This window comes from Ictalurus punctatus, chromosome 24 (genome assembly GCF_001660625.3).
Source record: "Ictalurus punctatus breed USDA103 chromosome 24, Coco_2.0, whole genome shotgun sequence".
Taxonomy (NCBI): domain Eukaryota; kingdom Metazoa; phylum Chordata; class Actinopteri; order Siluriformes; family Ictaluridae; genus Ictalurus; species Ictalurus punctatus.
Window position 1 is genome coordinate 7,772,843 of NC_030439.2, and position 14,056 is coordinate 7,786,898.

General features: G+C 41.4%; 1 protein-coding gene across 3 annotated transcripts in view; it reads left to right on the forward strand.

The window, feature by feature from the left end:
• Positions 1–14,056, forward strand: part of ints1 (integrator complex subunit 1) — a 32,944-nt gene that overhangs the window by 18,601 nt on the left and 287 nt on the right. For 2 of the 3 annotated variants that reach the window (XM_017454658.3, XM_017454660.3), the window contains 18 exons: positions 103–227; positions 330–584; positions 2,476–2,635; positions 2,802–2,933; positions 3,559–3,739; positions 4,110–4,236; positions 4,350–4,480; positions 4,565–4,652; positions 5,403–5,650; positions 7,872–8,001; positions 8,295–8,428; positions 9,196–9,388; positions 10,807–10,928; positions 11,604–11,713; positions 11,798–11,914; positions 12,031–12,101; positions 12,179–12,270; positions 13,485–13,594. In XM_017454658.3, the coding sequence (XP_017310147.1) occupies positions 103–227; positions 330–584; positions 2,476–2,635; positions 2,802–2,933; positions 3,559–3,739; positions 4,110–4,236; positions 4,350–4,480; positions 4,565–4,652; positions 5,403–5,650; positions 7,872–8,001; positions 8,295–8,428; positions 9,196–9,388; positions 10,807–10,928; positions 11,604–11,713; positions 11,798–11,914; positions 12,031–12,101; positions 12,179–12,270; positions 13,485–13,594 (2,526 nt within the window). The remainder of the gene's footprint in view (positions 1–102; positions 228–329; positions 585–2,475; positions 2,636–2,801; positions 2,934–3,558; positions 3,740–4,109; positions 4,237–4,349; positions 4,481–4,564; positions 4,653–5,402; positions 5,651–7,871; positions 8,002–8,294; positions 8,429–9,195; positions 9,389–10,806; positions 10,929–11,603; positions 11,714–11,797; positions 11,915–12,030; positions 12,102–12,178; positions 12,271–13,484; positions 13,595–14,056) is intronic. The other variant, XM_017454659.3, reaches the window with a different exon arrangement.

Below are 14,056 nucleotides of genomic sequence, written 5' to 3' on the forward strand. Positions count from 1 at the left end.
ACTCACCGCTTCACCACTAAATGTTTGGTTATGTGGCATTTCTCTATGTGGTTCACGGATCTGTGATGTCCTCACATGGCTGTGCTGGTCACTGCATTGCAGACAGTGCAGAGGCGAGCAGGGTGAAAGTGACCGTGGAGACTCCACACAGCTCACTGAAGATGAGAGCCGTGAGTCAGATGCCTGTCATCAGCCCTGACGACGATCTCACTACTGTCCTGCTGCAGGTTCTCTTCATGTCCTTGTTGATCTTAAATGAATGAATGAATGTATGGCATGTACATTCACTGTCCACTTTAGTAGGAACACCTGTATATTTTTGTGTACAGCTGTTTCCTGTGAAGATGGACCCGCGCTGGCCCACGCCCCCATCACGCCCTCTGGCTTTGGCTCTGCAGCAGGTTCTCGCTCAGGAAGTGTTGCGGGCACGAAAGGGAATGGGCCAGCAGGGTGGCACAGCTCCGCGTGTCTTACAGGCCCTAGCAGCCGTGTTTGGGTCGGCCCACGCTGGGCCACTAGTCGTGGCAATGCGTCATAGCCATGCCTTCTCATGCCCTCTGCTGCGGCAGCTGCACCTCTACCAGGTAGGAAAAAAAAAACTTTCAGTATTTTTGGATTTATTTTATTTTATTTAATTTAGCTTTACAGTCAAGGAAAACATTTGGATGTAAATAAACTGTAAAAATGGCTTCAAATATTACAGATATCCAGGAATATCGTAGTGTAAATATTAAGCAAAGGGATATGGCACATCTCAGTATTCTGTTGTTTAACTCGTATAGTATACAGTGGTGCTTGAAAGTTTGTGAACTATTTAGAATTTTCTATATTTCTGCATAAATATGATCTAAAACATCATCAGATTTTCCACAAGTCCTAAACGTAGATGATGAGAACCCAATTAAACATATGAGACATAAATATGGTACTCGATGACTTTTTTATTGAGGAAAATGATCCAGTGTTACATAGCCGTGAGTGGCAAAAGTATGTGAACCTTTGCTTTCAGTATCTGGTGTGACCTTCTCATGCAGCAATAACTACAGCTTAACGTTTGCGGTAACTGTTGATCAGTCCTGCACATCGTCTTGAAGGAATTTTAGTCCGTTCGTCAGTACAGAACAGCTTCAACTCTGGGATGTTGGTGTGTTTCCTCACATGAGCTGCTCGCTTCAGGTCCTTCCACAACATTTCTATTGGATTAAGATCAGGACTTTGACTTGGCCGTTCCAAAACATTAACCTTATTCTTCTTTAAGACACTACCGTGTGCTTAGGGTCGTTGTCTTGCTGCATGACCCACTTTCTCTTGAGATTCAGTTCATGAACAGATGTCCTGACATTTTCCTGTAGAGTTCACTGGTATAATTCAGAAGTCATTGTTCCATCAATGATGAAAAGCCGTCCTGGACCAGATGCAGCAAAACAGGACAAAACCATCATACTACCACCACCATGTTTCACAGATAGGAAAAGGTTCTTCTGCTGGAATGCAACGTTTTCCTTTCTCCAAACATAATGCTTGTCATTTAAACCAAAAGTTTTATTTTAGTCTCATCCATCCACAAAACATTTTTCCAACAGCCTTCTGGCTTGTCCATGTGATCTTTAGCAAACGTCAAACAGGCAGCAATTTTCTTTTTGGAGAACGGAGGGTTTTCTCCTTACAACCTTGCCATGCACATCATTGTTGTTCAGTGTTCTCCCGATGGTGGACTCATGAACATTAACATTAGACAATATGAGAGAGGCATTTAGTTGCTTAGAAGTTACCCTGGTTCCTTTGTGACCTCACAGACTATTACATGTCTTGCTCTTGGAGTGATCTTTGTTGGTCAACCACTCCTGTGGAGGGTAACGATGGTCTTGTGGATTGTGGATTGGTGAAGTCCAAACTCTTTAAAGATTGTTTTGTAACCTTTTCCAGCCTGATTTAAAGAACAGATCCCTGTGCTCACTCATACTGATTGTCATCCCATTGACTGAAAACACCTGACTCGAATTCCACCTTCAAGTGTACTGCTAATCCTAGAGGTTCACATACTTTTGCCAAACACAGATCTATAATATTGGATCATTTGTTGAATTGAGTTCCCTTCTCTCACCACTGTATATGCTATAATAAACCTGAAAGTTCTCCAGTCTATATATTGTTGCATGTGCGCAGATGAATATTATGTTGGTAGGCCAAGGCAACTTGAGCGCACACGCCAATTTCTAGCAGTGTTTTATCTAGCAGCTTCTTCTGGCAGTGGTATGAAGTTATAAGTTTTTATAACCCTATCGTTCTTAGATGAATTTCCATAAACAATAGCAGCCATTTAAGTCATGGGAATCATCCTTTGAAAAAAAAGTCCCAGGAAATGATGTCCTAAAAACAGAAGGGATCTCTTTGTGCCGATCATGCTGTTACAAAACACACAGCATTTCTGAGCCGTGTCATTATTTCTTACCTGTCCATCTCTCTGTCTGTCAGCAGACTGCATCCCAGGATGTGGCTTTCAGCTCGCTCTTTTTTAAGGTGGTCATGCAGATGTTAACCTGGTTGGAAAGCTCTGCACTGGAGGCAGGCCCGCTTAGCAACCTGCTGAAGTCTCTGGTCGCACAATATTCCCACAAGCACCACATCACTGATGGTGAGGCAGGCCTTCTTCCTTTTGTTAAACAATATGGTTCACGTACAGTTCATGAATCATACTACAAGTATAAAATTATCTTTATTTATTTATTTATTTTTGGATGTATACTGTTATACGTGTGTAACAACTTTAGTAACGCTTGCTCGTACGATCCTGGTGTCAGTACGTACAGGGTTCCTGCACCTGGCGGAGGCACTCACGTACAGGCGGGACTCCGAGGTGGCCGTGAGGGGCATCATCGCCTCGCTAAGGGCTGGAGAGAAATGCAATGCCGAGCCTGAACTCATCAGGAAAGGTAGCTCACTTCACTTAGGTTCATCCACCCACACACTGTTCAACAAATCCATTCATTCAGAATCACATGATGACAAAACTAGCACATGCTTACTTGATCCAATCTTAACATTTCAGCCCAGGATAGCCTCGAACTCGCTCGGATTTGAGCTTCTTCTTCAGCTGTCTTCGTAGTGCTGCTGTCGGAGCCGATAGCAATGTACTCTAGCACTTTCTCCAAAAAACGTCTATGTTCTTAGTTGCGGCTTTGTGTTTATTTCTCTTTATGACTTTGGCCTCAGAGCATCTAAATTCAAACCAGCACGAAGATTAAAACAGCCACATACGAGCAAGGGGAGGGGGGGGGGGGTATTGTGGGGGGAATCCCACAAGGCTTTGTTTATGTCCAGGGAGAGCTGCGCTGGCCATCAGTGGCATTGTAGGAAAGCTATAAAGGTTTTTGGTAAGACTGGGGGGCGGGGGACAATTACAGAGGATCTTGGGTTTGGCCTTGGGCTTTGCTGGGTTGTTTTTCTGAGCAGCCTGGGAGCATTTCTCAATTGTTAGACTAGAAACCGCATTGTGTTATATATGCTATTTGTGTGTGTGTGTGTGTGTGTGTGTGTGTGTGTGTGTGTGTGGCCTAGTCCTACAGGGATTAATGGAGGTGAAGTCACCGTACCTGGAGGAGCTGCTATCCCTACTCATGACTGTTGGCATGGAGACAGGAGCCCCCAGTAACACAGCTGGCCCTGTTGCCATGGTGATTATGCTGCTGCTACAGGAGACCGAGGAGAGAGGGGTGAAACTGGAAGCAGAATCTAAAACGTAAGCAGGCTTGATGCCTGAAACACTCCTGCGACGAAATCCGTCTCGATCCCATGCTGTTTTTATATTTTATTAATATATTTATAAACTAAAGTCTGAAAAGTATTCTATCAGATGACCTTCACCTCCTTTTTTATTTATTTATTTATTTATTTATTTATTTATTTATTTATTTATTTTTAAGCCCTCATACCTCAGGAAATTTAATGGCTGTTAGTTTATTAAGAAAACATTTTATTACAGTCTGCAGCACAGAGTAGAAAATAAATAATTGGTTATTTACTTTTAATAACAGCACTTTCTATGTGTGTGTGTGTGTGTGTGTGTGTGTGTGTGTGTGTGTGTGTGTGTGTGTGTCTATATGGTCCAGCATTTCTGAAGGGAAGAGAACGGGCTCCAGCTCAGGGCTGTTGGTTGATTGGCTGGAGCTGCTTGACCCGGAGGTGACCTCTGTGTGCTCGGACCTCCAGCAGAAATTACTCTTCTCAGTGAACAAGGTATCTGTATATCATATCCGGCCTGTGTGAGCAAATCAGACTGCATTTTACTCATCTGAATATATTATTCAGTGTGCGTGTGTGTGTGTGTGTGTGTGTGTGTGTTTAAACAGGGCAAAGGCTCTGGACTGTGTCCTGTCCCTTCCTACAGGCCCTACCTGCTGGCTAGCCTCACTCACCAGTCCAACTGGAGCACTTTGCACCAGTGCATCACCACACTGCTCAACAAGCCTAAAGAGCACAGGTGAGCACATGCACTTTACCAGCTGCGCACACGCACTTCATGCGACTGAGCATGGGAGTCATTTCACGGGTTTATATCCTCTAGTGTGGACCCCTCCTCAGCTTTGGATTTCCTGTGGGCCTGCAGTCATATCCCTCGCATCTGGAAAGGCAGAGACCAGAAAACTCCACAGGTAAGACCACAAAAAGGAAAACAATGCTATCGTCAGCAGCTAAGAGTAAGCTAGTTTATAAAATACAGATGTGGTCAGTTAGAAGTGCATGAAAGCCATGTCAGGAGGGACACAACTATGACTGGTACTACAGTATTTAAAGGAGCGGTTGTGGAGCCCTCTGCTGGCTGTGTAGCAACATTGCAAGTTCAAGAAAAATCTTTTTGTGTGCTTAAATTCTAACGGATTTAATTGCACTTCCTCTTCTCATTTGCTTACTTCCCTACCTTTGCATGTTACCTCCACCTTCTGAGGGTGCCAGGGAAGCGTTACCCCACTGCAGTCTCGCAGCAAGCTGTTTGGGACCAGAACACGGGTTTCCCCGAGGTTCTGTCTCTCTGGGACAGACACATGCAGTTAACTTTAGCATTTTATATATATATATATATATAAGTGTGTATTTTGTTCTCTATTCTGTCAGAAAAGTTTGGCAAGTACTGTTTAGTGTTAATCTAATCATCACCAGTAAGATACCTGTTTCAGCACTTTCAGATGATAGGGATTATATTTTATTTGATGATAGTTTTGGTTCAAGGATGCATTTGGGTTCATGAAAACATGAGCAGTTTATCTTCCATTTCAGTTTCTGCTTTTATTTTGATTTGCTCCTATCGACCCAGCGAGCCTCCCAGCCTCAGATCCGACCTGGCAGGATGAAGCCAAATGCATTTTCATTGAAATGATCAATAATAAACACCGTTCCTCCTCCAGAAACGCACCGAGAAGTTTGTCTTGAAGCTGACCAGTGACGAGCTGATCAGTCTGGTGGATCTGATCCTGTGGGAGTCGGAGCTGAGCTGGCGCGACACCGGCAAAGCTGATGAAACACTGGACCAGGCCTCCTGTTCTCTCATCCAGTCCCGCCTGCCCCTGCTGCACAGCTGCTGCCACAGCGACCCCCAGAATGTCCACACTGTCTGCGAGTACCTCCTCAACTGCATCAAGAAGTGGGGGGACAGGTATGGCATCTCTGACATTTCCTCCGCCAATACAACCAGCAGAACTTCTTAGTTTATTTCTTTTTCACGGTGCTGTAGGAATTTGAGACTTCACACCTCCTGCGTTGGCGTTCCGTCTTTTAGTGTTTTTCAAATACAGAAATATTGGCACCCTTGCGCAACCCCCACCCCCCATACAAACAAACGATTGCATAACCTGTATAAAAGAAACCGCACAGAACTACATTATTTTCAGTAATGTCAATGCTAAAGACCCCGCTAAAATATTTGAAATAGATTCCAACAAAAAGCTCCCCAGAGACACGCAGATGTCATTCCCCAACTTTTGCATTTCACACTTTCACAGCGATTCATGTTTATTCATGCATGGGGCTTATGTTATTGCCCTATGTGCCATGAAAGACCCTGTCTGTCACGAACTGTAGTTTGGAAGTGCTGCGCATGGTGTAATTAGTTCTTGTAGTGAAGTAAAACGGGAATTGCCTGGTGCTTTGATATCGAGGAGTTTGCTCGCCGCAGACTGATGAAGGCACAGAGGATTAATTCTCCTGCTTCTTCCTTATGCTACGACTGGCAAAGATTACAGGACGGTTCCTTTTTGCCCAAAGGCCAGCACCTCTTATCATCCTGGCTTGAGTTATTAAAGCTCCATAACGAGGGTGAGCGGTTGGTCAAGATCAGGCTTTGGAAGTTTTTTGTTTTTTTTTTTTTTCTTCCCTATAATTTATTTATTTATTTATGTTTACTACATTGATCTGACATAAAAGTAGCAATTAGATTTAAAGCCGTTTGTGTTTGACTTCCTAAAGCGAAGTTATAAGAAAAGCATTTTCATGAGTAATGAATTCTTCACGGAAGCTTGCGGTAAGAACGAGGGAGGACAGGAAAACCATGTTTTGCCATCTTTAGCTTTGCGTAGGATTAACAGTTTTCTCGGTTTGGCGATGTCACTGCGTTTTGCTGCCCGAGAGCACGGTTATGGCCCTGGTAGGCCTCAATTACTGTGCGAAGAATGGAAGAGAACCAGCGGTCAGACCTGTGACCAGTTATTATTCTGTGCTCTTTCTTTTGTCAAGTCATAACACACAGGCTTTGTTAGGAGGATATTGTCTAGTCAGTATTTATTGCTTTTGCAGGGGTTATCTAACTCCCGTGTATTCTTTGGCATTATTGTTCATCATCATAGGCGACTAGGCTGTAGTTTTTCGTCTTCTAAAGAGCGTAGCTTAAGGCTCGATACTCTATACCGTATACACACTCGACACCTGGCGCGCACAGCTATTCAGAAAGGAAGAGCCGTATCTGGCAGCATTGTGATGTAGAGAGCAGTACTATTGTGGTATGCTGGGAAATGGACTAAATAATGTCATGAAGTCATGAAGTCATGAATCTGCACGAAATATCAAACGATACACAAAAGGGGTCACGGTATGTTTGCAAATGATATAGTTTGCAAACTTCTTTACAAATGGAAAAAAAATGGATAGATCACTAGATAAGTATGCACATCCTAACAGTACTACAGTAGTCAAAAAAAATCATTGATACACTTTATATTCAAACTTTTTTTGTGAGCGATCTGACATTACATGTAGATTTGATTAGATTAGATCCAGTCTGCTGATTCTGGATTGCCTTCGAATAACATTTCTGGATGCAATTTTAGTAGGATTAATTAACGTTGTTATGATTTATTTATTTTTATTTATTTATTCATTTATTTATTTATTTTATAGATTTGAATCGATCACATCAATACTTTCTCCACGTAAACGGCATTCTGACCGCTGAGGCGTGTTCTTCTTACATGACCTGTAGTGGCTTTTAGATTATTATAAAAGCTGCACATTGCCTTATAGACATATCAGCATGTATTGCTGTTTACATCATGATATAATGTTTGTTAACCCAGTGCGATTTTCAAACAACATAAATGCTCATCGCCTGTTATATGTCTCGGCTGTCTGAAGTGTGAATTGTAACCAGCCACCAACACGAGGAGAATTTAATTACAGCGGAAAATGACACCCGATTCCACCACATTAAAAAACGCCCCCTCCCCCACTCCTAGTGGTTAACCAAATATCTGTTCGTGACCTCTTCGAACTGATTTCCGGATAATAAAAGCTACATTCCTTTTCCCTAGTCTGATGTGACTGGGATTGGAAGCCATGACGTTGTCAAAATCTAGAAAGTTGAAGCATCTTCACATCTTTTGCAGTGTGATGAGCAGGAGGTGTGAGAACCTACTGCTGCAGATATACCTCCAGTTCCCCGAGGTCATCCAGCACGTGCGTCTGCCCGATGCGTCACTGAGCGGAGAGGCCGCTGCCGATGGAAGCACCTGCAAGGTACTGACTGGCACATCTGCTGAGAACCGGTGCTGGAACCCCAGTTAACTTCATTTCGTAGCAATACCAAAGATCACTTTTCTGTTCGAGATAACGTTCATGAGTTGAAGCGTCTAAAAATAAAACGCACAACTCGCAACCCGGGTCACTCCAAACAAATTTTGCAGTTCTACCGCTATGAAATCGAAAGAGAGCAGTTTGACATCCACTGGTTTTAGTGGTGAAGTGATACACGAGTGTTTATCAGAAGTAAGTAAACGCATGCTACATGTTTGCTTGGTTTTTTTACACAGCTGGACATCCTGGTGCATCGTCTCATCACACTTATGGCAGACACCGGAGAGTCCAAATCGGCAGAGAGTCGTGTTTCGGATGCGACTCTGGCCTGCAGGAGGCTGGCTGTGTCCCACCCTGTACTTCTGCTCAGGTGTGCTATAGACTAATCACAAAATTAGCGCTTTTTTTTTACTTCTTTTCAATCCCATACAAGTGATTTTATTTTAAAGTGCACCTATGATGAATTTCAGATATTACCTTTCACGTAGTGTGTTATAGAGCTGTTTGTGAATGTAAAAAGTCTGCAAAGTTTCATAAAAATCAAAGCACACGACAAACGGAGTTCATGACTCCCAAAAGAAGGAACCGGTTCTGAACAGCTGAAAAACGAGTCGTTAGTGATTCCAGACTTTACTTCCTGTACTAACCTACATAGGTTTGTAACATAAAGCCCCGCCTCTGGTCTTCATCCCCAGCTCGCGAACAGACGGAGATGAAACTCATTACGGTAGTGGGCGTTTCTTTTTTGAAACACGCTGACGGCGTTAGACCAATCATAACAGACTGGGACATCTGACAAATCAGAGCAGAGTATGCTCTCTGAAAGGAGGAGTTTAGAATGAATCCTTTAGAACGATGGATCATTTAATAAGTTGTTTGTGACACTGGGGGACGGTAATGCTGAAGTTTAAATTATGTTAAAAGCATGTTAGTGTTTTTTTTGACCGTGGATGCATGTAAATTTATTGTATGAGACCTTTAAAACAAAATTAGGCATGTTTCTAAACCATTATAGGTGCTCTTTAATAATAGCATTTAGTTATTTGTGTTAATGGTGTCTGGGTAACCACAACTCTCTCTCTCTTGCGCTCTCTCTCTCTCTCTCTATCTCTCTCCCTCCCTCCCTCCCTCCCCCAGACACCTGCCTATGATTGCTGCTCTCTTGCATGGTCGGATCCACCTGAACCTGCAGGAGTTCAGGCAGCAGCGCCATCTGACCTTCTTCAGCGACGTACTGGCTATCCTGGAGTTGCTTCAGCCACGAGTCTTTCACTCAGACCACCAGAGGGCGCTGCAGGACTGCTTGTTGTCCTTTATTAAAGTCCTACAGGTACTGAGCAAGGGTTTCATTAAACTAGTCAAAAGAATCGGTTCTTCTGAGACCTTTGAAAGCTCTCTGAGTATTGAGCGTGACTATACACCTCACTGTTCTGAAAGATAATTTACTTCTGAAGGAACTGCTGAAGGATGACAGCACTGTGTACTTACAGTAAACCACAATAGATAGTTTCTGAAGGACAGCAAACATTAACATGTAGGATGTCCAATCAAACCTGAGTTTATAGTGAACACTGCAGCCGGTTCTTCTATTTAAGCCAGTTTCTTAGGTAAACGTTTTATTAGACGTTAAATTAATACTCCACCGTTTTTTCAACCTAATCGTAATCTACTGCATGCGCAGCATGGGTGAGATTTACTGCAGATTTTTACACGTTCCCACGATATGAAGAAAACCAATATTAACAGTAAATCTTCATAAAAATGTTTGCGTTCATGCAAAACACTTGCAGTCATAAATATTTGCAAATTCAGATGCTCCAGATTATTGTGTAGTATTATTTTATTGTTATCTTTTAAGAGATGTGACGTCTTATTCAGTAGATTCAAAGGAATATGAAGCATGAACAGGTTTTCTTTTCCTTTTCTCATTACTGGGTCAAAACGTTTATCTATGGTGAAACGTTACAGATGCTGCTGCTGTTTTTGTTGTTGTTTTTTTTTTTTAAAGGTTTTTGTAAGCCCCAAATCTCTAATATTCATTTTCTTAATAGAAGGGTTTATTGTTACTCGGAGAAAACCATGTACACCTGTAAGGCGCTTCTGTTTCTGTCTGATTGTGAATGGATACCATAAACGCTGGTGTATTCCTCATAAAAAGAGGCTTTTTTTAAAAAAACAACATCCTGGTTTTTAACAAGTTAATACGCAGCACAAAAGGTGACAATAAGTCAAAATATCTTGAACATAGTCATTGTTATGTAGTATTTCCTATTTGATTACATTAAAATGATTACTAGACTTATTTCACCCTTGGAAATAAGCTTTAAGATGGTTTTGCTCATTTGAAGCATTTACTTCTAGGAAGAATTAGAAGTAGAATAAGAAACGTCTAGAAATAGATTTAATAATTTTGTATTTGGTTTAGTGTAATCGTATAACAGAACATACTAGATGAATTTGAATATATTCAAGATATTTATGTCATGTGGCTTGGCGGTTAAGGCTCCTGGGTTACTGATCGGAAGGGCGGGGTTCAAGTCCCTGCACTGCCAAGCTGCCACTATTGGGCCCTTGAGCAAGGCCCTTAACCCTCTCTGCTCCAGGGGCGCTGTATCATGGCTGACCCTGTGCTCTGAGCCCAGCTTCCTGACACGCTGGGGTATGTGAAGAAAAGAATTTCACTGTGCTGTAATGTATATGTGAATAATGAAATCTCATTATTATCATTATATCTTTTATTCTTTTCAGAACTTAAGAAGATTATCCCGTATGCCGGTCATTAACAAGTTTGTGCAGTTCATTCAGAAATACATTACTCACGACGCAGCAGCTGCCGTGCCTTATCTTCAGAAGCACTCTGATATTCTACAGTAAGATATACATTTATTATTGTAATTATTGAGGTTTTTTTTTTTTTTTTGTAATAAATACAAACTACCGATCAAAAGTTTGTGGACACTCGGCTGAAATGTTTCTCATGATCTTAAAAAGCTTTTGATCTGAAGGTGTATGATTTAAATGTGTGAAATCGGTGTTGTAGACAGAAATATAATTGCCCCAAAGTATTCATTTCTCTCATTAGAAAGCATTTTATTTACTAAAAAAAATCATTATTTAAACGGACGACTAGGAGCGAAAAATTCCGAAAAGCAGCCGATAAGAGTCCGGCGTATGTGGGAGCTCCTTTAATGCTGTTTAAAAAGCATCTCAGGGAAATTCCTCAAGAAATCGATCGAGAAATGCCAAGAATATATTTCTGGAAATTCTAGTTAAAATGTGTCCACTTTGAAGATGCTAAAATATTAAATTATTTTGATTTATTTTGGATTTTTTATCACAACATAACTCCCATAGTTCCATTTGTGTTACTCCAGAGTTTGGATGACTTTTTATTATTATTATTATTATTATTATTATTATTATTATTATAAAATGTGGGCGGGGGGGGGGGGTGTGTTAATAAAGAATGAGTGTATATAAAATTTTGACGGGTAGTGTGTATTTAGAAGAACGTGTGCCAAAATTTCTCCCTCTTCTTGTATTAGGGGTCTTGCGTCCGAGAATCCCGACCTGGCGCAGTTGAAATCCCTGCTAGCTGGCCTCACTCTGCCTGTAAAGATGTGCTCCTCAGACGTCAGTGCAGAGGACAGAGACGGTAACTCCTATGTCATCTCAGAGTGTAACGAAAACCAAATGAACGTTCCTAGCTCCCGTTTAAAATTCCTCTCTTGCTTCTTAGCTGACGACTCCTCCTCCGGCTCCTTGCCTCTGGTCAGTATCTCAGCCTCCACAGCACTCAGCTCAACAGATATGACCAAGTACCTGAAGAAACTTTCTGGAGGGGAATCCATTGAAGGTGAAACCCTTAAAAAAAAAAAAAAAAAAAAAAAAAACCCACATTTTAACATATTTAAACATCCGTTATTACTTCGACTAAAAACGCAAAAACGAACGATTTGTCTCTTTCGTCAGATGTGCTGGACGTGCTGACTGAGGTGGACGAGAAGTCAAAGAGAAATCCGGAAATAGTCCAGTATTTTGTGGTAAGCCTGCTTGACGAAGTCTGTCACTAAAGAACATGAGAATTTTATGCCGCTTAATGCACCATGTGTTCTTTCAGAACGATCTGCAGAGGTTGATGAGTTCGCCTGAGGAGCTGTGTCGCAACATGGCCTTTAGTCTGGCGCTGCGCTGCATTCAGAACACTCCCAGGTGAGCCAGCAAGCTTAAAGTAATACAGATTTCCTCTTACCTCAAATGGAGTCAGGTGTTCGCAGATTGCGCTGGTGAAGGGAAGCTTATAGCTACCGGCCTAGCATCATGCAAACTACATGTCTAAATCATTATACGTTCGCCTCAAGACATTATTTGGCTCACTAATACCATATATACTTCAAATATTTCATAAAATAGCTGAATAAGATGTAAATAAACAAATCAAGTTGCAAGACAATCAGTACGTTTACACGGACAACAACAATCCGATATTAACCCGATTAAGACTCTGATTAAGAGACTAGCATGTAAACAGTGATTATTGATGACCTTAATCCGAATAAAATCATACTCGAAGTAAAGACTAATCGAATTAAGATGTGTGGAGTATTTCTGTTTTAGTCGCATTATTGAAGCGCATTATAGACATGTACACACTTTAATCACACTGTTAACGTCGTGTGGGGGTTTTCACTGCAGGACACACACACACACAAGGCAGTGCTCAACCGTTTTACGGCAATCAACAGAGCACGGCTGTGTCCTAAACCGCGTTCTTACCTGCTATATAGTAGGAGAAATACATGTATACATATATCCCCGACCGAGTGAACTAGCATGCTGATGTGTTGTTGATTTTTGTCTCCAAAGCTCTTCTGTAAGTAACTCTGGATAAACGCTGCAAACTTAATCAAAATAAGCAATTTAAATCGACCGTACATTCCAGATATAAAAGTGCAGTAATCCATGCAAACAAGACGATTTGAAGTTGATCAAGACGAGGTTTACATTAGTTAGTCTTCTTACACGTACATTTACACACGCGCAGAAGCAGGAATAGAGATAAACGTGGTTGGTTTTTTGGGGTTTTTTTGTATTTACTGGATTTTCATGAATACCAAATTTCTTGTGCAAGTGCTCATGCCGATTTACGCATAATTCGTATCCAGCTTGATAAATAAGGCCCAATGTCATCATGTTGTCATTGTCAGCTGAGAGAGAGAGAGAGAGAGAGGCTGCGAAGAAAAGAAGCACACTAAGCAATAAAATGCAGAAATGCATTTTAATGAGGTTTTTTTTTTTTTTTTTTTTAACGACAACGTTAACAAAGCTGTCGGATCGTACACGGTGACTACTCATGACTCTGTTACGACTTCGCAACTGATCTGTGAAAATAATTCATCTGTGTTTTGTTCCTTGGTTTCTTGTAGTCTGGCGTCAGACTTCCTGCCCACCTTCATGTACTGCCTGGGCAGCGGGAACTTTGATGTTATCCAAACAGCCCTGAGGAACCTTCCAGAATATGTGCTCCTCTGCCAAGGTAATATACTCTGAACATTTTTCTGACAAAGACCTGTGAGAAATGAGCAGCGTTGTGTTCATACAGTGCTCTCCATTAATATTTGCACCCTTGGAAAGTATGAACAAGGAAGGGTGTGAATTGTCTTTATTGGTTAATCTTTTGTTAAAAAAATAAAAATAAAAAAAAACTCTCATGGATATCAAACAATTGCAAACAAAACACAGGTTTATCAAAAATATATCTTTGTTAAATATAGGTGTGCAGCAATTATTGGCACCCCTATGAATTCATATGAGAAAAATATATTTGAAGTATATTCCCATTGATCAACAATAATGGCAGTTTTGCTCATATTTATCAAGGGTGTCAATATTAGTGGAGGGCTCTGTGTGTGTGTGTGTGTGTGTGTGTGTGTGTGTGTATGTGTGTACATTTGTTATGCAATTTGTGAGTTTTGGTCTTTCACAGTGATATTTTTTC